The following is a 24,468-nucleotide window of genomic DNA, read 5'->3' on the forward strand; positions in this document are numbered from 1 at the left end:
ACATTTTGGGGGAGGGGGGATGAGGTGAGCACAGAAACCTCTAAATTACACCATTCCAGTCAGACATACGTCTCATATCGCACTGTCCCAAACAGACATATCTCATATTGCACTGATCCCACATCATCTCCGTCCCATATTGCACATGTCCCATATGAATGAATGAATTTATTCTGTGCACACACACATAAAGAATCTCTCATAATACAAAACAAAAGAAAACAAAAACTCAAACAATTTCCCAGTTTTGTGCGGCCGAAAGGGTGAAGGCTGAAGCAAAAGGTTATAAACCCCCCCCCCCTCACCAGCTGCTATATACACATATATGTACACCCATACAATAAATACCAAAAAAGACAAGAAGAGACAATTTAGGCTGAATCTCAATTCTGCCCCTCTGCCCTTCCCCTTACCCCTTCGTTTTGCGTGGGCACGAGAGACAGAGGGGTGTCTCAATTCTCTATTTGGGTTGAGGCAGAGGGGTACGCAGAGGGCTACAAACACCTTCAAATGGAGTGAATCTGGATGCACACTCGGTTTAGAGGGGTAGGAGGAGCTTAATGCTGTCTCCAAAGAAACAAACATGGTACCCAGAGCCGCACAAATGAAAGCGGCTTTCATTACAAATTACGCTGTTTAGAAAGTTATAACTTGCCAAAAAACTTTACAGGCAATTGTCTATGACAGCAACGTGTATGCTGCTGGATGCATGTTGCGTATATTGTGGTTCTGAAGAATATCGTAACTTCGCTTGTGCGGTGAGGCGTTATAATGCACATACACACGAACGCTACGATAACACACTTTTATATCTCACAATGGAGAAAATCATGATAAAGGATAAGCACGTTAATTTGTATGTTCATAAATCTTTGGATAATATCGATCCCTGTTGTTGGATTTCAAGGTCTGTAACACGTGTGTATTTTGTAAACAAACAGGGAGCCCTGATCGTACTCATCTCCGAATAAGCTTTCAGGCAGAACATGAGGAGAAGTTTCATCAGTGGGAGTAAGTTGGAAAATATATACACACACATGTATATGTGTAACACACAGTGGTGGGCACAGTTCTGATAATCTGATAACCGATAATTATCGAAGATAATGTTTTCATTATCGGATTATCTTTTTAGATAACTTTAAAAACCATTATCGGACTAATTATCTTGCGATAAATTTTTGTCCGATAATTTTTAGACCGATAATGTGGTAAATAAAGCTGAACAGCTGCAAACATTTATAAAATTTAAAATCAGTTGAGCACCTATCTGTGAAATGCTTCATAGCTTTTGTGCAGTTCTACCCTCTGCAGGCAAAGGAGAACTGGTCCCCCTCCCCCCCCCCCAAAAAAAAACTCATTTCTTTTAACCCCATACTAACACAAGGGCAATATCGCCCAAGTCTTCCAGAGGCATACATTTTTTATTTATTGTTCAACTTTTAACCAAACTAATTTTGGACAAGTTATTGATATATGTTATATGATAAGATATATGTTTTAGTTTTAAAGTAACGCACTAATTTTTAAGGTGGATATATGCTGCACCCAGCAGTGCATTATGGGTAGGATAGGGTAATATCAGTATGTTCACGACATGAGAAATGCATTTGAAACACTGATCAGGCTCTAGGGACAACAGCATTAAACTCTAGTGCCTAAAACTCCCGTGAATATATTCTCTGGGCTTATGGACGTTGTTATTGTATCTGTGTTTATTAAATATCACGCATCTTAAATGTAGCAGACACAGATTATCTGGAATTTTGTTTGGCAAGTTTTCAAGGTCTCTCAAACCATGCCTCCTTGACCCCTCTCTCAAACCAGAAGGGTCAAGGAGGCATTCTATGTGAAACAATTGAAACCCAGCCTTAACCGGGAGGGGGTCTGAGCACCGCTTTGTCCCCTGTTTACAATGGGGGTACTCAGGTCAAAGCAGTTTCAGTCTTTTGTTCATGGTAATGAGTCGCTCATGTCATCGGGGGAGTCGTCAAGGGAGCCATCAGGAGAGGCTTCCGTCCCATCATTAGGAGGGACAGCTGCCCTGTCATTAGGAGCATGCTAACTAGAGCAAAATTGGTGCTAATTAGAGCTATTGTTTAGTCACTAGCCTATAGCAATCTGCCTCTCAGTAGGAGGGGTCTGGTTAGATTTTAAAACTCCAGCTTTTGTGGCTTCTGTTTATTCTTCTCTACAAGAGTCAAGGCAGAAGTCAGACTACCAGAGCAAGAATTTTAGCTGAGGAAGCTTCTGCGATTTGAAGCAAAACGTCCTTGCGTCAAGCAACCCAGTCCAGTCGAAGATTCAAGCTTCTCTACTATGGAAACCACCTGGACAACTGAGAGCCTACACAGAAACAGAGAATTTGAAAAAGAAATATAAGGTTAACAGAACTAGATGCAGCCCATAACATACATAAAGGTGCTGGCCATATAATTAGAATATCATGAAAAATCAGTAATTCCATTCAAAAAGAGAAACTTGTATAATGTATACATTCATAATTTAATTTAATTTAATTTATTAATTAATTTAATTTATTAATTAATTAAATTAATTTCATTCCACACATTTCAAGTGTTTATTTCTTTTAATTGCTAATGAATGAATGAATGAATGAATTACTAATCAACCAATTAATTATTAATCAATTAACAATATTAATTATTGATATTATTAATGATGAATTATTAACAGTATTAACATTAATTAATAACAAATTAATTGATTATTAATACTATTAATTATTATTATAAATTACAAATTAATTATTAATACCACAAAATTCTCCGACATGATTGCGATGTATCGAAGAAATCTGCGATGACTTCTATTTCTTTGCATTTATGCAGAAACGCAAGAAAATAGAAAGAGCAAACAGGCTGCTATAATAAATTTCGCTTTGGTTGCCATGTTGACAATCATTGAAGATGGCAGTTTGAGATGGGCAGTTTTTTTTCCCCCTAAGGGGTGTCTCAATTCATAGGGCTAGAGGCAAACCCCTTCACCTTACCCCTTGTTTTAAAGGATAGGCGTAGGGGTAGGGGTAGGGCCAAGGACAAGGGGAAGGGGTACAAAAGAGAATTGAGATTGGGCCATAGATTAATCAGTAAAAGAAAATATCTGTCCACAGCAGAACAAACAGCAGTATAATGCACAGATAAAACAGAAGAACAGTAACAAAGTCAGATAACCTAATTTATAATGCTATAAAAAGAAATTATAGTTTTTATAAAGTCTTTTCAAGCCAGCCATACTGCACATATCTCCATTGTTCTAATTAGAGCAATGCAGTTGTTTTGACTGGAAATGGGCATGTATGACACATGTGACATAAAACACACACACACACACACACACACACACACACACACACAAATACTTTTCGCGACTGCTTCTGTGATTGCAGCTGAAAAAAAAAAAACAGTACAGCATTTTTCCATGTGACTTTATGATGTGTATATATTAAACAATGGGAGTGGAGGTGGTGAAGTGGAAGTGGTGAAATCCCACGATATCATGCAGGGTTCAAACAAGACTGTGGTGCCCTATAAGACAGGAAATTACACCCCCATTTTGCCAGATGTCTCATGGGAGACTTGAGCCTTGATCTGATACATTTTCATGTAATAAAAAATTTCTCTGTGCAACTCCACCATTAGCTGTGACCGGTGAAGCAGAACACATAAATTGGACTGGACCCAGTTTTTCAATTCATAGTCACAGTGTACAAATGACAAATGTTTATGACTGTTCTGGTAAGAATATTTACATGTGTTGAAAGATGGAACATACCATTCAACTCAACTGATGCCTCATGACATGGTATACAAATAATGGATGCTTATGAGTGAAATGGAAAGAATATTTCATTCAATTCATCTTTCACTGAATATTATTTCCATTGCATGACTGAAAAATCATTCATTATTTGTTTTGTATAATTCCTAAAATAGATCCTTGTCATTTGATATTTTATCAATTTATAGACAAGAGAAAGGGGACTTTCATTTGGTTGTGCGTTACTGGTCCTTTGAGGTCAAGAGGTTCCAAAAAGTCCAACATAAACTTTAAATCGCAATCTAATCCAATCTAAAATTGTTCTCGGTCAAGATTCAAAAACAGTCAGACAGTTCAAAACAATCCAATCTTGTTTGTGTACAGACTGCTGTCTGCTTTCCCGACAGAAATTTGTCGAACTCTTCATCAGACAGTGGTTCTACTTCATCTAGTGATGTCCCAGTGAATACTGCAGATGCCTCCAGACGGCTTACACTGTACTGGATTTGTTTTTTTGTTGTTGTTTTTTTTTTGGGGGGGGTGGGAGGGGGGTTGTGTGTGTTAGAAGAATGAGCACTGTTAAGATGTTCAAATCATGTCACACAAACAAACGACAAAGCGACAGCATTTTTAAACTAAGCGCTGTCACCATGCCAAATGTGTTCGTGGTGTGCAATGGTGCAAAATGTATGGAACCAAAACAGCCTCTGCTCTGAGAAGCTCAGCAGTGATTGGATTCAAGGATTCAAAGGATTCAAAGAAATTTTATTGTCATATGCACAGAAGAACATGTTCCCTGCACAATGAAATGTGTCTACTGCATTTAACCCATCCTAATTGCCAGTAGGAGCAGAAGTCGCCATTAGGCGCCCGGGGACCAGCTCCAGATGTACATCCCTGCCTTGGTCAACAGCAGGGCTGAGCAAACCAACACCGACCATAACAAACAACACACACAACACACAACACATAGGCCGGCCCGGTACATAAACATATATATGAAAGCAAAACACGAGGGAAAAGGAGAAAAAAACCCTCATAGCCGCTGCATTACACAGGCAGCAATGAGGAAAAAATCCCCATCAGCACAGAAAACAATAATCACACAGACAAAACAAGGACACAGGACGACATCCGAGATTTGAAAAGGTCCACTTATCAGAAACACTCCGGAGGCAGCCTGTTTGGCGCCGTCAACGGCCTTGTCCGACAATCTGGAGGGGGAGGGGGCAGCCCCTGCGCAGTCCTGAGCAGTCCTGAGCTGAAACATAGTCAACGTCAGAGCTGGAGAAGCTGAGGGGAGGGGGGAAGACCAGGAAGCAAGGCTAAGTGTTGATCTTCTGAGGAGGTTTATCACAGCGACCTTGAAGTGCAGCTGTATTTGGGGAAGCCAAATGAATAGCCAGATTAGCAGACGCCTGAAAGATTCCACAGTTCTGAGAACAGAGTGGCTCTCAATGCATCTGAATGTAGAATGTGGTCTTCACAGACGGTCAGAGCGGGTTTCCAGGGCTGCAATTCTGCTCGAGATGTTTTCCAACGCGCGGTTAACCCCCGCGGACTGCGCAGCCACTGCCTTCCCAATCGAATCAATCATGTAGGGCAGCCTGGAAGGACCAATCAAAGCTGCTTCCACTTTCTTGATTTTCCAGTAAACCAGCATAGTGCCCGCTCCACACATCAGAAAGCCGGTCACCACCAAGCCGAATATGTACACATCTTCGACGTCCTCCACAGAAAGCATGTAAAGACACATGACCTGCCATCTCCTCCACGAGTCCATCACGTAACCCATCACATGCGTCCCGGCAGGACAGGTCGGGTCCTCCGCCCCCGAATGTCTTGTAGAAAAAATAGTGTCAATTGCGTTCAAAGACCACTTTAACAGATCCATTTTTGTCATTTTCCAGAAGAGCAAAGCTGCAGCCTCACAGACAACACGCCACAGAAGCAGGAAAGATAAGGAGGGAGGGAGAAGAGAAAAGTGCGTCCGTCTCGGCCGAGTGCAAGCTGGCAAAAAAAAAAAAAAAAAAAAAATCTCAAATTGAATTAGAATTGAAGCTCAAATCTGCTTTCTTAAATCCAGCAAAAATAATTTATCCAATTCTTCACCCAACAAAGCGTCCACAGCTGCTTAATATGTCCCTGCAAACACTTCAGCCGCTGGATGAGTTTCCTTATATCTTGGAAACATTTTTATGAAAAGCTAATGGAGTCGTGCAATAGCTTAAAATATATGGCACAAAAATGCACGGTAGTAACGTCACCTATACAATGGAACTCATAATAAATGTCATGGAACCAATTAAAGACAAAAAATGGGGAGGGGCTGGGCAAGAGGACAAGAAGAAACAAGAGGAAGATCAAGAAGAGGCCAATAAAAAATATTGGCATGTGAGGAAAATGGTACAAGTGCCTATTATTAAATATTCTGTCATTGCAACGAGAGTTGTGTTAACTCATGATGACTCTTGAGACATGTGGAACTGTACGTTGGCTTGCAACATTGATGTGAGCAAATTGCAGCTAACAAGATGTCAGTGGATGTGTGCATTAAGGTTGGAAGCTTTTCCCTCTTTAATTTCCTTCTTCTCACTTATGAGTACATGTCATTTGACTTACAGTAATAATAATAATAATAATAATAACATTTATTCGACCAGATAATATCCCATTCAGATCAACATCTCTTTTACACGGGTGACCTGACCAAGAAAGGCAGCAGCACTCGTCATAATAGAAAGGTTAAAATCAGCGAGAGAATATTAATAACAAATAAAATACAATTTTCTTGGTCATTGTGAGTAGTAACAATGTGTGGAGAAAAAAACAGATTAGAATTGAAACACACAGGCACTGTGCAAAAAATTCCCTTTGCAATCTCTTAAAACATTGGAAGACATTCAAAGAAGTTAACCCAGACAATTCCAGTTCAGACTGGGGGACATTCCAATAAGAAGGAGCAGAAAAACTAAAAGCTTTCTTTCCCATTTCACTGTGGACACGAGGTACACAGAAATTAACATGTTGTTCAAATGCAGAGCATAACGGCTTTCCAATCTCTGAAGCAAATTGAACAAATAGGTCAGAACCAGTCCAATAGGAGACCACAGTCTCGTTTGGGGGCAGGCGCGAAAGGCGTAAAATATGATGCATATAACGTAATTCTAAACTTCTGGGGACCAACCACAACATTTCAATGGTTTTTTTGGGCAAATAACACGTAAACAAAGAGAAAATGCAAAGAAAAAGTGATGATGCGATGGGAAAATGGACGTCTTGCGGTTTGTTTATGATCCGGAGCTCAAACGTGTCGAAGCAGTTTTGCAGGTGAGAGAAAGGAGCTACTCTGGTTAGTTGTGTAGGCTATCACTTACTGACACAACGTCTCCCACTCGCTTTGTCTTTTCTTCTCACTAAGGAAACCTCAAAAAGAAAAACCTTTTCGCAATTGATGCAGTGATTGCAGTGGAAAACTAAACAGTACACCATTTATCCATGTGAAGTTATGCTCTGTATATATTAAATGGAGGTCCTTGTAAGTAGTCAAATCCTGCAATATCACGGAGGGGTCAAAAGAGACTGTGGTCTCCTATAAGAGTCTTGTAAACCAGCATCATCCAATAAATATATAGATCGACTACCAATCAAAGAGGGCATGCCAGCTTTGGCATACAACTCACAGTTGTGTGTGAGGAGGCTACAACCAGTGATGAATCTCAATGCACAGTGATAAAGTGAGGTCAGAGACTGTAGACAATAGTTGAAACACACACACACACATCACACACACACACACACATCACACACACATATATATATATATATATATATATATATATATATATTATATATATATATATAGGACAGCGCTGTAGTCCAGCAATGGCAGGACAGTAGCAGTTATCAAGAGCTTCCGGGTACTTCAGGGGAAACACAACTTATTTCTACATGGAAAGCCCTCGCTTCACACCCTTAATTTAGAGATTAAGTGTTTAAAATGATTTAAAAAGCTCCATGTCAGTAGGTGATGCCAAATACTTGTAGCTGCTGACTAGTTGGAGATATACCTTGAACAGTTTTAATTAATGGTATGCTCTCCAAGGAAAATATAGTGATTGTGAGAAAAACATATTTTGATTTGTCTGCATTCAAGATAAGTTTGAATTTCTCCAGACGACGCTGCACTACGTCAAAAGAGGACTGCAAAAATTTAAATGAGTGTCACTGAGTTTGAACAACAACAGATGACAGTGAAATGGACAATCAGCAGGGGGACATCTTACACCAGCTAGTTCACTATTTCACTATTCACTATTCTACGATTGGTCATTGATTGCTTAGTTATATTTCTTTTGAAATTTGGAGTGTCAATTTTATCTATTTTGATAACTAAAGAATAGTAAACAACAAAAACACCAAAAAACAAACAACAAAAACGAACAAACAACGAGTCAAGAGTGAGGGGTCAGTAAATAAATGGAGCTGCAAAACTGAATATTCAGCTCCAAAATTTTACATTTTTTATAGCCCATTTTTAAAATAAATTGCAGAGGGAAATAAATTGCTTCTTGTCAGTAGCAGCTGGCAGCACTTTGTCCAAATTATCATTATAACCCAGTCACGTCCACCACTAATATTTACATTTCAACAGCTGTGGTGCACTGGTGAAAAATTAAACACGTAGTTTGATGAGAGATCTGCGTCAGCTTACATGTTGAAAAATTTAAGTCACTTTGGAATAATTATTGATCATTGCTCACTCACTTCATCTTCAAACTGCTCTGTCGCAGGGACACTATAGACAGACAAACATATTCACACCCACACACACACACCTGCGGACAATTTAAAGTTTCCAATTCACCTAACCTGCATGTCTTTGGATGTGGAGGAAGCTGGAGTGCAAACACAAGGAGAACATGCAAACTCCACACAGAAGGGCCACAGGTGGGAATCGATCCCATGACCACCTTGTGTGAGGCAACAGTGTGAACCACAAAGCGAGTGTGCTGCCCACTATCATCATTATTATTATTATCATTATTATTATTATATTCACTATCATTTATAAAATACTAAATTTGTATCAGTGATAAAGTATGTGACCGACTGGTACATGACATCAAAATGGGCCTAATTTACTAAGAGCCCATATCAGGAGTGTTAAATTACTTGGCCTTTCCAAACTTTTGCACATTGGACTTGAGAAGATTTTTCAAGTGATTTACTTCATGATGTCACTGATGGACTCACCTGAACAGGTGATGTGATGGCTGAAGGAAGAAAAAACTGAAGATGTCTCACATTCCCTCAGTGCAGATCCAGACTCAATACACTGAGATCTGATCCTCCACACAGGTCTGTCTGAGGAAACATCTCTGATTCTCTGATCCCTCCGAAAAGCTAGGACATCTTACTACTCATCACTTATTGAAGAAAATAAGAACAACCCCAGGTGTCTTTTCAGCACTGTAGCCAGGCTGACAAAGAGTCAGAGCTCTATTGAGCCGAGTATTCCTTTAACTTTAACTAGTAATGACTTCATGACTTTCTTTGCTAATAAAATTTTAACTATTAGAGAAAAAATTACTCATAACCATCCCAAAGACGTATTGTTATCTTTGGCTGCTTTCAGTGATGCCGGTATTTGGTTAGACTCTTTCTCTCAGATTGTTCTGTCTGAGTTATTTTCATTAGTTACTTCCTCCAAACCATCAACATGTCTATTAGACCCCATTCCTACCAGGCTGCTCAAGGAAGCCCTACCATTAATTAATGCATTGATCTTAAATATGATCAATCTATCTTTATTAGTTGGCTATGTACCACAGGCTTTTAAGGTGGCAGTAATTAAACCATTACTTAAAAAGCCATCACTTGACCCAGCTATCTTAGCTAATTATAGGCCAATCTCCAACCTTCCTTTTCTCTCAAAAATTCTTGAAAGGGTAGTTGTAAAACAGCTAACTGATCATCTGCAGAGGAATGGTCTATTTGAAGAGTTTCAGTCAGGTTTTAGAATTCATCATAGTACAGAAACAGCATTAGTGAAGGTTACAAATGATCTTATTTTGGCCTCAGACAGTGGACTCATCTCTGTGCTTGTCTTGTTAGACCTCAGTGCTGCTTTTGATACTGTTGACCATAAAATTTTATTACAGAGATTAGAGTATGCCATAGGTATTAAAGGCACTGCGCTGCGGTGGTTTGAATCATATTTATCTAATAGATTACAATTTGTTCATGTAAATGGGGAATCTTCCTCACAGACTAAGGTTAATTATGGAGTTCCACAAGGTTCTGTGCTAGGACCAATTTTATTCACTTTATACATGCTTAGCTAAACTGCAGGATTGTCTTATAGACATAAAGACATGGATGACCTCTAATTTCCTGCTTTTAAACTCAGATAAAACTGAAGTTATTGTACTTGGCCCCACAAATCTTAGAAACATGGTGACTAACCAGATCCTTACTCTGGATGGCATTACCCTGACCTCTAGTAATACTGTGAGAAATCTTGGAGTCATTTTTGATCAGGATATGTCCTTCAATGTGCATATTAAGCAAATATGTAGGACTGCTTTTTTGCATTTGCGCAATATCTCTAAAATTAGAAAGGTCTTGTCTCAGAATGATGCTGAAAAACTAATTCATGCATTTATTTCTTCTAGGCTGGACTATTGTAATTCATTGTTATCAGGTTGTCCTAAAAGTTCCCTGAAAAGCCTTCAGTTAATTCAAAATGCTGTAGCTAGAGTACTGACGGGGACTAGAAGGAGAGAGCATATTTCACCCATATTGGCCTCTCTTCATTGGCTTCCTGTTAATTCTAGAATAGAATTTAAAATTCTTCTTCTTACTTATAAGGTTTTGAATAATCAGGTCCCATCTTATCTTAGGGACCTCATAGTACCATATCACCCCAAAAGAGCGCTTCGCTCTCAGACTGCAGGCTTACTTGTAGTTTCTACGGTTTTTAAGAGTAGAATGGGAGGCAGAGCCTTCAGCTTTCAGGCTCCTCTCCTGTGGAACCCGCTCCCAATTCAGATCAGGTAGACAGACATCCCTCTCTACTTTTAAGATTAGGCTTGAAAACTTTTCCTTTTTGCTAAGCTTAGAGTTAGGGCTGGATCGGGTGACCCGTGAACCATCCTTAGTTATGCTGCTATAGACTTAGACTGCTGGGGGGGTTCCCATGATGCACTGAGTGTTTCTTTCTCTTTTTGCTCTGTATGCACCACTCTGCCATTTAATCATTAGTGATTGATCTCTGCTCACCCTCCACAGCATGTATTTTTCCTGGTGCTCTCCCTCAGCCCCTACCAGTCCCAGCAGAAGACTGCCCCTCCCTGAGCCTGGTTCTGCTGGAGGTTTCTTCCCTGTTAAAAGGGAGTTTTTCCTTCCCACTTGTCGCCAAGTGCTTGCTCACAGGGGGTCGTTTGACCGTTGGGGTTTTTTTCCATAATTATTGTATGGCTTTGCCTTACAATATAAAGCACCTTGGGGCAACTGTTTGTTGTGATTTGGCGCTATATAAATAAAATTGATTTGATTTGATTTTGATTTGATATTGCACTGATCCCACATTACTTCGTCCCAAATTGCACGTTGTTATGTATGGTTTTTCGCTGCCTGTTGTCATTTGGTGTGTTGAATTATTACATCCTTTGTATCTCACCCCTGCGTCTTCCTTCATCTGTCTGGTTTCCTGGTCTTTCATGCACCTGTTGTTTGTGGCTCATTTGCCATGTCCATCTTTGTCTCCCCTGTCTCAGATTTGGTTGTTACGCCTCTGTCCTTCTGTGTGAGTTTGGCATTCGTGCACAGGCACTTCCTACATGTGTTGGTTGTTCTGTGTCGGATCAATGTGCATAATGTCTGTGTGTTCATGTGTCTTGCCTCTCTGTTTCGTGTGTGCGTCTTGGGTGGCGAAACCCTTCAGTATTTCTCTTTTGCTTTGTCGAGTATTTTCTGTTGTGGGTATGTGGGCGTGTCTCTGTCTGTGATTCCTCCATGTCCCTGCGATATTACCCCAGTGTTTTCTTATTTTAGTTATTTGAATTTGTTGTTTTGTTCATTTAGTGTTACTCACAGTCCAGTGTTGTATTTGCATTTGTTGTCTTGTACATTTTGTGTTTTACACTTTTCTGTGTTTTCTGATTTTGATTTTTTTATTTGTTAGTTGGCTCATTCTGTGTCTCTGTTTGAAAAGGATTAATCATGTTTTTTATTTATGTAGGATCTTTATCTTGTTATGCTCAGTCTGTTGTTGATTTCTCAGTACAGTATTTGCTGCCCCCTTGTGGTTCTTTTTGTTAGTACTTGTTCCTGCTCCTAATTACTTACAGATCTGTGTGTCATTAAGCTTGAGTATTTAAGTCACTTCTGTTTGGTTCTTGTTGGGCTTCCATTTTGCTTCAGTTCATGGTTTGTTGTGAGTATTCTGGTTTTTGTGAATTGCACCTTTTGTCTTGGCTTTTTGATTTTCTCCTCATCCAGAGTTTGGGTAGTAGCATGTATTTTGGTTTGTGCCTTCCCACTCCTTCAGTTCTTGGTTGCCTCACTCTGAGTGTGTTACAGTGTATTTTTGTTGGACCTGTTTTTTGTAATTGTGGAAGAATAAACTCCTGTACTTTTGAAACTATCTTTGAATCCTACTGACCTGCATTCTGGGGCTCGACTCTTTGACTGGTAGTCCAAACTGTAACACATGTCCCATATGAATGAATGAATGAATTTTATTAGGTGCACACACACACACATACTTAACAAAAGAATCTCTCATAATACAAAACAAAAGAAAACTCAAACAATTTCCCAGTTTTGTGCGGCCGAAAGGGTGAAGGCTGAAGCAAAAGCTTATAAACGCCACCCCCCCACCCCCCGCCACTTCAGCAGTTGCTATACACACCATATATGTACACCCATGCAACAAATACCAAAAAAAAAAAAAAAAGACAATAAAGACACACAGAGACAATATAGATTAATCAGTAAAAGAAAATATCTGTCCACAGCAGAACAAACAGCAGTATAATGCACAGATAAAACAGAGGAACAGTAACAAAGTCAGATAACCTAATTTATCAGGCTATAAAAATAAATTATATTGTTTTTATAAAGTCTTATAAGCCAGCTATATTGCACATGTCCCCATTGTTCTAATTAGAGCAATGCAGTTGTTTTGACTGGAGCTTTGGCATGTATGACACATGACATAATTTCTATGCTTCTGGGGAAAAACACACACACACACACACACAATACTTTTTGCGACTGCTTCTGTGATTGCAGCTAAAAAAAAAAAAAAAAAACAGTACAGCAAATTGATATGATAAATAACAGTTGTTTTAACATAAACATAAGAATATTGTAGAAATACTTAAAATGAAGACTAGTAGCTGCTGACAGTTACTTTAGAACTTGAGTGATTTTTGAACAAAAACAGATTAACATAAAAATGACTGAAAATGTCATAATGTGCAGTGCCAGAAATCCACTGTCCAGAGAATGACTTTACTGCAACTTTAGCAGCAGCTTCATTTGTCCTCGTGTAGGTGTTCAGCTCATGCAGAGGCTGCAGGTTATTTTGTGGAGCAGATGACGCACATATGCATGTGAACCAAGATATGAGGTCGACCTTTATCACAAATTTGTTGAAATGGCCAAGAGACGAGAGTTCACATGCAATCAGTCGGAACTGGGAACGAAAGATATATATTTTTAGACTGTACATGAGCTTTGCTGATGGATGGAATGCCCCAGGAGCCTGAACGTGTAAATCACCACTGCAGTCAGCTTCAAGAAACAGCAGTGACAAGTACAGAAGGTCACGGTAATCATTTCTGGGATGAAACGCTGTCAGTTTTTGCTCAATGACATGAATGATATCACCCTTAACTGGAATGAGAGATGACGCTATGAACATCTCATCCACTTTCATAGCCAGACTGATCATTTGACCTCAATTATGTTATGTGATATAGGAAACACTTCAGTTCTTTGAGCTGTCACTAAAAATATCTATTTATTTAAATAAGTATCTAAATGAAACTTGTAGCAGTTAATATGCTTCATAAAAGGAATTTAGAGGGTGGGACCTGGAAAAAGTTGAAAAAAAATGTTGGCCATAATATTGAGTGGCACCCTAACCTCTAGTCTTATGCTGGAGAATATGTAAGTAATCACTGAACCAAGGCGATTGCATTTGGGAGTTGTTTTAATACAGGTGGAGCAATCATGTCAAGTGTGGTTGTGAGCACTGAGTTTAAGCCATCCACAAGAATGTCTACTGAATGGTCATTTTCCAAAAACCGATGCAAAAATGGGGACAACATGCAAACTCCACACAGAAAGGCCAAAGGTGGGAATCGATCCCATGACCTTCTTGCTGTGATGCAACAGGGATAACCACTAAGTCACCATGCTACCCAGCTGTCCACTATCACTTCTAAAAATGGTAATTTTGTATCGAAAATAAAGTACACGACCTACTGGTAAATAACATCATAATTTACTAAAAGCTCATATCAGGAGTGTTAAATTACTTGGGCTTTCTAAACTTTTACACATTGGATTGGAGAAGCTTTTGCAAGTGATTTACTTTATGAAGTTATTGATGGACTCACCTGAACAGATGATCTGTTGGCTGGAGGAAGAAAAAGTGGAAGATGTCTCACATTCCCTCAGTGCAGATCCAGACTCAATACACATAGAACTGATCCTCCACACAGGTCTGTCTGAGGAAACATCTCTGATTTCTGTATAAACAGCAGAGCCACAGTCCAGATGTCGACACACAACACCTGCTGTCTTCAGGGTCCAGCCATAATCCACCACTGGTCTCCATTCCTCCTGGATTTTAACCTCCACTATACCAGCACATCCACTTGCTCCTCCCACCAACCTGACAGGCTCTGAACACAGACAGAGTTGTTAGTAAAAGAAGTAAAGTGAGTTTGATAAGAAGCTTAATCAAAGCTGCAGCTGCTCTTCTACCTGAGCAGGTGAGTTCAACAGCTTTACCAGGTGAGCAGGAGTTTCTGTCTGAACCTGAGCTTCCACAGGCCAAAAGACCAGACTCATTTCCTCCACACAGGAACTCTTTGGTCCACTTTGGAGACTCTGTTTCTTCATAGAGCGCCCCCTGGAGGACTGAAGGATGCCCACAGCCCAGCTCCCTGCAGACCACCTGTGCATCCTGCTGGTCAAAGTCATCTTCACACACTGAGGACCAGGACTGGTTCAGCTTCACCTCCAGTCTGCCTGAACACAGACTGGACCCACGAACCAGTCTGACAGATTCTGGACACACAGACACACAGAAACAATCTGATATAAATCACCTTTAATGTTATTTTACTCTAAGTGTTTTTTTTTACACAGGTTGATGATGAAGTGAAACAAAGAAAGATTTTCTGACAATTCGGCACCGCAGTCTCATTTGAGGCTGGGCACCAAAGAGGTAAAATATCAGAATCAGAATCAACTTTCTTGTCAGTGCACAACAGAACAGCACAACGAAATTTGCTTGTGCATCCTCAAAAATAATGCTCGCACTCACACCTAACTTACCCACACACACCCTCACATCAACCCACATCCACACCCACCCACACACCTCAGTATATACTAAGAACATCAGGAGATTTTGGGGGAGGGGGGATGAGGTGAGCACAGAAACCTCTAAATTACACCATTCCAGTCAGACATACGTCTCATATCGCACTGTCCCAAACAGACATATCTCATGTTGCACTGATTCCACATTATCTTCGTCCCATATTGCACATGTCCAGTATGAATGAATGAATGAATTTTATTTGGTGCACACACACACACACACATACTTAACAAAAGAATCTCTCATAATAATAAAACAAAAGAAAACAAAAGAAAACAAAAACTCAAACAATTTCCCAGTTTTGTGCGGCAGAAAGGGTGAAGGCTGAAGCAAAAGCTTATACGCCCCCCCCCCCCCCCCGCCACTTCACCAGTTGCTATATACACATATATGTACACCCATACAACAAATACCAAAAAAGAAAAAAAAGACAAGAAAGACACGCAAAGACAATATAAATTAATCAGTAAAAGAAAATATCTGTACACAGCAGATCAAAAAGCAGTATAATGCACAGATAAAACAGAGGAACAGTAACAAAGTCAGATAACCTAATTTATCAGGCTATAAAAATAAACTTTTAAGCCAGCTATATTGCACATGTCCCCATTGTTCTAATTAGAGCAATGCAGTTGTTTTGACTGGAGCTTTGGCATGTATGACACATGACATTATTTCTATGCTTCTGGGGAAAAACACACACACACACACACACAATACTTTTTGTGACTGCTTCTGTGATTGCAGCTAAAAAAAAAAAAAAACTAAAAAAAAAACAGTACAGCATTTTTCCATGTGACGTTATGATGTGTATATATTGTACAACGGGAGTGGAGGTCCCCATAAGTGGTCAAATCCCATGATATTAAGCAGGGTTCAAACAAGACTGTGGTGCCCTTTAAGACAGGAAATTACACCCCCATTTTGCCAGATGTCTCATGGGAGACTTTAGCCTTGATCTGATACATTTTACTGTAATAAAAAAAAATTCTCTGTGCAACTCCACCATTAGCTGTGACCGGTGAAGCAGAACACATAAATTGGACTGGACCCAGTTTTTCAATTCATAGTCACAGAATACAAATGACGAATATTTATGACTACACTGGTAAGAATATTTACATGTGTAGAAAGATGGAACATACCATTCAACTCAGCTGATGCCTCTTGACATGGTATACAAATAATGAATGCTTATGAGTGCAAAGGAAAGAATATTTCATTCAATTCATCTTTCGCTGAATGAAATATTCTTTCCATTGCAGGAATGAAAAAAAAAAACATTCATTATGTTCTTTTGTATAATGCATAAAATAGATCCTTGTCATTTGATATTTTATTAATTTATAGACAAGAGAAAAGAATATTATCTAATCCAGTCTAAAATTGTTCTCGGTCAAGTTGCAAAAACAGTCAGACAGTTTAAAACAATACAATCCAGTACAGACTGCTGTCTGCTTCCCTCAGTCCAGTGAAAAATTGAGAGAAATTTGTCGAACTCTTCATGAGACAGCGGTTCTACTTCACCGTGTGACATCCCAGTGAATACTGCAAATGCCTCCAGACGGATTACACCGTACTGGATTTGTATTTTTTTTTTTTTTTTTTTTTGGGGTGTGTTTGTGTGTTAGAAGAATGAGCACTGTTAAGATGTTCAAATCATCTGTCACACAAACAAACGACAAAGCGACAGTGCTTTTAAACTAAGCAATGTTGCTGTGTCAAAAGTGTTTGTGGTGTACAATGGTGCAAAATGTGTGGAAACAAAACAGCCTCTGCTCAGAGAAGCTCAGCAGTGACTGAAGCTCAAATCTGCTTTCTTAAATCCAGCAAAAATAATTTATCCAATTCTTCACCCAACAAAGCCTCCACAGCTGATTAATATGTCCCTGCAAACACTTCATCTGGTGGATGAGCTTCCTTATATCTTGGAAACATTTTTATGAAAAGCTAATGGAGTCGTGCAATAGCTTAAAATATATGGCACAAAAATGCACGGTAGTAACGTCACCTATACAACCCCTGCAATAATTATGGAATCACCGGCCTCGGAGGATGTTCATTCAGTTGTTTAATTTTGTAGAAAAAAAGCAGATCACAGACATGACACAAAACTAAAGTAATTTCAAATGGTAACTTTCTGGCTTTAAGAAACACTATAAGAAATCAGGAAAAATAATTGTGGCAGTCAGTAACGGTTACTTTTTTAGACCAAGCAGAGGGGAAAAAATATGGACTCATTCAATTCTGAGGAATAAATTATGGAATCACCCTGTAAATTTTCATCCCCAAAACTAACACCTGCATCAAATCAGATCTGCTCGTTAGTCTGCATCTAAAAAGGAGTGATCACACCTTGGAGAGCTGTTGCACCAAGTGGACTGACATTAATCATGGCTCCAACACGAGAGATGTCAATTGAAACAAAGGAGAGGATTATCAAACTCTTAAAAGAGGGTAAATCATCACGCAATGTTGCAAAAGATGTTGGTTGTTCACAGTCAGCTGTGTCTAAACTCTGAACCAAATACAAACAACATGGGAAGGTTGTTAAAGGCAAACATACTGGTAGACCAAGGAAGACATCAAAGCGTCAAGACAGAAAACTTAAAGCAATTATGTCTCAAAAATCGAAAATGCACAACAAAACAAATGAGGAACGAATGGGAGGAAACTGGAGTCAACGTCTGTGACCGAACTGTAAGAAACAGCCTAAAGAAAATGGGATTTACATACAGAAAAGCTAAACGAAAGCCATCATTAACACCTAAACAGAAAAAAAAAGGTTACAATGGGCTAAGGAAAAGCAATCGTGGACTGTGGATGACTGGATGAAAGTCATATTCAGTGATGAATCTCGAATCTGCATTTGGCAAGGTGATGATGCTGGAACTTTTGTTTGGTGCCATTCCAATGAGATTTATAAAGATGACTGCCTGAAGAGAACATGTAAATTTCCACAGTCATTGATGATATGGGGCTGCATGTCAGGTAAAGGCACTGGGGAGATGGCTGTCATTCCATCATCAATAAATGCACAAGTTTACGTTGATATTTTGGACACTTTTCTTATCCCATCAGTTGAAAGGATGTTTGGGGATGATGAAATCATTTTTCAAGATGATAATGCATCTTGCCATAGAGCAAAAACTGTGAAAACATTCGTTGCAAAAAGACACATAGGGTCAATGTCATGGCCTGCAAATAGTCCGGATCTTAATCCAATTGAAAATCTTTGGTGGAAGTTGAAGAAAATGGTCCATGACAAGGCTCCAACCTGTAAAGCTGATCTGGCAACAGCAATCAGAGAAAGTTGGAGCCAGACTGATGAAGAGTACTGTTTGTCACTCATTAAGTCCATGCCTCAGAGACTACAAGCTGTTATAAAAGCCAGAGGTGGTGCAACAAAATACTAGTGATGTGTTGGAGCGTTCTTTTGTTTTTCATGATTCCATAATTTTTTCCTCAGAACTGAGTGATTCCATATTTTTTCCCTCTGCTTGGTCCAAAAAAGTAACCGTTACTGACTGCCACAATTATTTTTCCTTTTTCTTATAGTGTTTCTTAAAGCCAGAAAGTTGCCATTTGAAATGACTTTAGTTTTGTGTCATGTCTGTGATCTGCTTTTTTTTCTACAAAATTAAACAACTGAATGAACATCCTCAGAGGCTGGTAATTCCATAATTTTTGCCAGGGGTTGTACAATGGAACTCATAATAAATGTCATGGAACCAACTGAAGACAAAAAATGGGGAGGGGCTGGGCAAGAGGACAAGAGAAAGATCAAGGAGAGGCCAATAAAAAATGGTGGCATGTGAGGAAAATGGTACAAGTGCCGATTATTAAATATTCTGTCATTGCAACTCGAGGTGTGTTAACTCGTGATGACTCTCGAGACATGTGGAACTGTACGTTGGCTTGCAACATTGATGTGAGCAAATTGCAGCTAACAAGATGTCAGTGGATGTGTGTGGTAAGGTTGGAAGCTTTTCCCTCTTTTATTTCCTTCTTCTCTCTTATGAGTACATGTCATTTGACTTACAGTAATAATAAGAATAACAATAATAATAATAATGATAATAATAATAATAACCTTTATTCAACCAGGTAATATCCCATTCAGATCGAGACCTCTTTTACACGGGTGACCTGACCAAGAAAGGCAGCAGCACTCGTCATAATAGACAGATTAAAATCAACAAGAGAATATTAATAAGAAATAAAATACAGTTTTCTTGGTCATTGTGAGTTGTAACAATGTGTGGGGAAAAAAACAGATTAGAATTGAAAGACACAGGCACTGTGCAAAATAATTCCATTTGCGTTCTCTTAAAACAGTGGAAGGTATTCAAAGAAGTTAACCCAGACAATTCCAGTTCAGACTGGGGACATTCCAATCAGAAGGAGCAGAAAAACTAACACTGTGGACACGAGGTAAATGGAAACTTAACATATCGTTCGAATGCAGAGCATAACGGCTTTCCAATCTCTGATGTAAACTGAATAATTAGGTCAGAACTAGTCCAATAGGAGACCACAGTCTTGTTTAGGGGCAGGCGCGAAAGGTGTAAAATATGACATATATAACGTAATTTGTCAACTTCTGGGGGACCAACCACGTCATTTTCAGTGGGCTTTTGGTCAAATAACATGCAAACAAAGAGAAAATGCACAGGAAAAAGTGGCGATACGGTGGGAAAGTGGACACGGTTTGCGGTTTGTTTATGATCCAGAGCTCAAATGTGTCTAGGCGGTTTTGCAGGTGAGAGAATGGAGCTACTCTGGTTAGTTGTGTAGGCTATCACTTACTGACACAACATCTCCTGCTCGCTTTGTCTTTTCTTCTCCACGAGGAACCTCAAAAAGAAAAAAATCTTTTCGCAATTACTTCGATGATTGCAGCGGAAAACTAAACAGTACACCATTTATCCGTGTGAAGTTATGCTCTGTATATATTAAATGGAGGTCCTTGTAAGTAATAGTCAAATCCTGCAATATCACAGAGGGTTCAAAAGAGACTGTGGTCTCCTGTAAGAGTCTTGTAAATCAGCACCATCCAATAAATATATAGATCGACTACCAATCAAAGAGGGCATGCCAGCTTTGGCATACAACTCAGTTGTGTGTGAGGCGGCTACAACCAGTGATGAATCTCAATGCACTGTGAAGCCTCACAGGACATGTTCTGGCATGTCCAGCTCATGCACAATCACAATCGGATATCCACACGACTGGAAAGCAACCGGAATCCATCTTAAATCCACCTTTAAGCCGTCCTGTGAGACCAACACCGAGGTGGTTTTGTCCTGCGTAATGAACGTAATGAAAAACACCTCTGTTGGAAGCCTTAAGGACAAGTTGGAACATGTCCAGCTGTTAAACAATTTCTCAGATACTCACTCAACTGAAAGCCATCAAAAGCTGCCTGGTTTTTACAAATGGTTATCAAAACGGAGGTGTTTTTCCTGTGGCGGCACGCCACATCAGGTGCCTGCCGACGCGCCAATCCGTCCGCACGTCTTTCATTAAAAAATCTCCTTTAACAGTGAAATGTCCAGATAAACTGCTGATCCCGACCTCTTCTGAAAGTTCTCTGTTCTCTCACGACATCCTGGGTCAACAGAGGCTTAAATTTGGAGGTTTTCAGCTCGAAACAGGCTGACAACGGCGCCTGGGAGCGCTGTGCGACGTCCCGCTCCATGGGAAGTCCTTAAAGCGACAGCAACACTCCATAATCTCTCATCAGCCGTTAACATTTTCACCGAAAACCAGCTGAATTTGTCGAATGGTGTCCACTTCGATGTGCCTCACAGGACCTGAAAAAAGTTTGATCAAGCAAAGCAGCAGTCTCTCAGGAAGTTCCCAGACAAAAGAAATCCGACGAGAGGGGTGGACCACTCCTCACTCAAAGCCTGCCCACAGGCGAATGACGCAACCAACAGGCGTGAAAAAACTCACGCATGCGCACGAGGGTTCAAGGTTGGCTGATGTAATCGCACGTGATTCAAATCCATATAGTTTTTGAAAAAAATAAAAAGGTAGTTTCTAGTAGAACTCGTATATGTTTTAGTTTTAAAGTAATGCGCTAATTTTTAAGGTTTTAGTGTGGATATATGCTGTGCCCAGCAGTGCATTATGGGCAGGATAGGGTAATCTCAGTACGTTCACGACATGAGAAAAGCATTTGAAACACTCTGATCAGGCTCTACGGACAACAGCATTAAACTCTAGTGCCTAAAACTCTCATGAAAATATTCTCTGGGCTTATAGACGTTGTTATTGTGTCTGTGTTTATTAAATTCCACGCATCTTAAATGTAGCAGACACGGATTATCTGAAATTTTGTTTTGGCACGTTTTCAAGGTCTCTACTGCCATCTACTGGCTAGTAGTGTTCATGGTAGTATTGGTCCTGAAGCTGGGCCCTATGGAACCCGGGAGAGGTCACTTAAAGTGATTTTTTTTCTGGCCATGATAATTTGCGCGCACGTTTTCCTTTAATTGAGCCCACAAATTAATAAAATGTGGTCTCAAATTAATAAAACGTGCGAAAATTTTCCTGGCCGTGATAATTCATGCACACGTTTGCTTTTAATTGAGCCCTCAAATTAATAAGACATGCACACGTTTTCCTTTCATTCAAAATTAATTTCATAATATGACCTAAATTGTCGTGAAAAAAAAATCGGGATGAAAATCAGCACCTCCAAATCCGAGGCCATGGTTCTCAACCGGAAAAAGGTGCTTTGCCCTCTTCAGGTCGGTGGAGTGTCCTTGCCTCAAGTGGAGGAGTTTAAGTATTTCGGGGTCTTGTTCACGAGTGAAGGACGGATGGCGCGTGAGATCGATAGACGGATCGGTGCAGCATCTGCAGTGATGCGGTCGCTGTATCAGACCGTCGTGGTGAAGATAGAGCTGAGTAGGAGGGCAAAGCTCTCAATTTACCAATCGATCTATGTTCTGATCCTCACCTATGGTCATGAGATTTGGCTCATGACCGAAAGAACGAGATTGCGAGTACAAGCGGCCAAGATGAGTTTCCTCTGCAGGGTGGCTGGGCGCTCCCTTAGAGATAGGGTGGGGAGCTCGGTCACTCGGGAGGAGCTCGGAGTCGAGCCGCTGCTCCTCCACATCGAAAGGAGTCAGCTGAGGTGGCTCGGGCATCTTTTCTGGATGCCCCCTGGACGCCTCGCTGGATAGGTGTTCCACGCACGTCCCATTGGGAGGAGGCCCGGGGAAGACCCAGGACACACTGGAGGGACTACATCTCTCGGCTGGCTTGGAAACGCCTTGGGGTTCCCCCGGAGGAGCTGGTTGAGGTGTGTGTGGATCGGGAGGTCTGGGCGGCTTTGCTTGAGCTGTTGCCCCCGTGACCCGACTCCTGATAAAGCGGAAGAAAATGGATGGATGGATGGATGGATGGACCTAAATTGTCATCCTCACGACGGGGAGACGCTTCGCCCCCAGCAATTGTAAATTAATATTATGCTACAAAAATGTATTTTTATGCTTTTCATCATGTTAATAAGAGACTGCATACATGATACCTTGAAAAGTTGCTAAAACAATTCTAACAAATAATCCGTGTCTGCTACGTTTAATCTGCGTGGAATTTAATAAATGCAAACCGAATTTCAGACATGTTATATATATTAGTCTGGAACAAAGAGGACAAACAGTGTTGTAAAGAACAATAATCAAGACGTTAAAGCGCAAACTTCACTTTCCTCCAGAACGACATGATCAGGAAGTGAGTGTAGCTCACAGCAGCTCCCATTGAAAATAACAGAGAGACAGCCTGTGATTCTCACATGTTTACATAAAACAAACGCAGTAACAACGTCTATAAACCCAGAGAATATATTCACGAGAGTTTTAGGCACAATATAAAAATAGTTTTATGTTGCGATGTTAATGGTGTTGTCTGTGTGCAGCAGCTAAAGTGCAGCCCGATCAGAGCATCTCATGCAGTTTTCAATGTTACTGAGCTCTCGCAGCATGGCAAGAACTCCACTATAACCTCCACTATACCAGCACATCCACTTGTTCCTCCTACCAACCTGACAGGCTTTGAACACAGGCAGAGTTGTTAGTTAAAGAAGTAAAGTGAGTTTAATTAGAAAGTGAATCAAAGCTGCAGCTCCTCTTCTACCTGAGCAGGTGAGTCCAACAGCTTTATGAGGTGAGCAGGAGTTTCGGCCTGAGCCTGAGCTTTCACAGGCCAAAAGACCAGACTCATTTCCTCCACACTGGAACAGTTTGGTCCATGTTGAAGCCTCTATTTCTCCATATAACACCCCTTGGAGGACTGTAGGAGGTCCACAGCCCAGCTCCCTGCAGACCACCTCTGCATCCTGCTGGTCAAAGTCATCTTCACACACTGAGGACCAGGACTGGTTCAACTTCACCTCCAGTCTGCCTGAACACAGACTGGACCCAGACCCGGCGCCATGAGGGGGCGTTTGGGGGCGACGCTCCCTCATGTCATCAATTAAGAGCAATGTTTCTCAACATTCAATTGAAAGGAATTTAGGGATTCCATCATCTACAGTTCATAATATAATCAGAAGATTCAGAAAATCCAGAAAACTTTCTACACATAAAACCAACACCGAATGCCTGTGGCCTTCGATCCCTCAGGCGGCGCTGCATTAAAAACCAACATCATTGTGTAAAGGATCTTACCGTATGGGCTCAGGAACATTTCAGAAAACCATTGTCAGTTAACACAGTTTGTCGCTACATCTACAAGTGCATGTTAAAACTCTACGATGCAAAGTGAAAGTCATACATCAACAACATCCAGAAACGCCGCCGCCTTCTCTGGGCCTGAGCTCATTTGAAATGGACAGACACAAAGTGGAAAAGTGTGCTGTGGTCTGATGAGTCCACGTTTCAAATTGTTTTTGGAAATCATGGACGTCGGGTCCTCTGGACAAAACAGGAAAAAGACCATCCAGATTGTTACCAGCGCAATGTTCAAAAGCCAGCATCTGTGATGGTATGGTGGTGTGTTAGTTCCCATGGCATGGGCAACTTACACATCTGTGATGGCACCAT

At 40.4% G+C, this 24,468-nt stretch overlaps 2 protein-coding genes across 2 annotated transcripts in view; both read right to left on the bottom strand.

Moving 5' to 3' along the window:
• Positions 1–12,498, bottom strand: part of LOC117521164 (antigen WC1.1-like) — a 28,133-nt gene extending 15,635 nt beyond the window's left edge. Inside the window, exons 1-2 of the mRNA XM_034182517.1 lie at positions 12,449–12,498; positions 9,037–9,143 (exon numbers count right to left, since the gene is read on the bottom strand). Coding sequence (XP_034038408.1) covers positions 9,037–9,143; positions 12,449–12,498 — 157 coding nt within the window. The remainder of the gene's footprint in view (positions 1–9,036; positions 9,144–12,448) is intronic.
• Positions 12,499–14,385: 1,887 nt separating this feature from the next.
• On the bottom strand, positions 14,386–23,891 carry LOC117521165 (scavenger receptor cysteine-rich type 1 protein M130-like). The gene is made up of 3 exons (XM_034182518.1): positions 23,561–23,891; positions 14,785–15,090; positions 14,386–14,702 (listed from the first exon to the last, which is right to left on the bottom strand). Exons 1-3 carry the CDS (start codon positions 23,889–23,891, stop codon positions 14,386–14,388), a joined length of 954 nt encoding a protein of 317 aa, XP_034038409.1.
• Positions 23,892–24,468: the final 577 nt, after the last annotated feature.

This window comes from Thalassophryne amazonica, chromosome 12 (assembly GCF_902500255.1).
Source record: "Thalassophryne amazonica chromosome 12, fThaAma1.1, whole genome shotgun sequence".
Lineage (NCBI taxonomy): Eukaryota > Metazoa > Chordata > Actinopteri > Batrachoidiformes > Batrachoididae > Thalassophryne > Thalassophryne amazonica.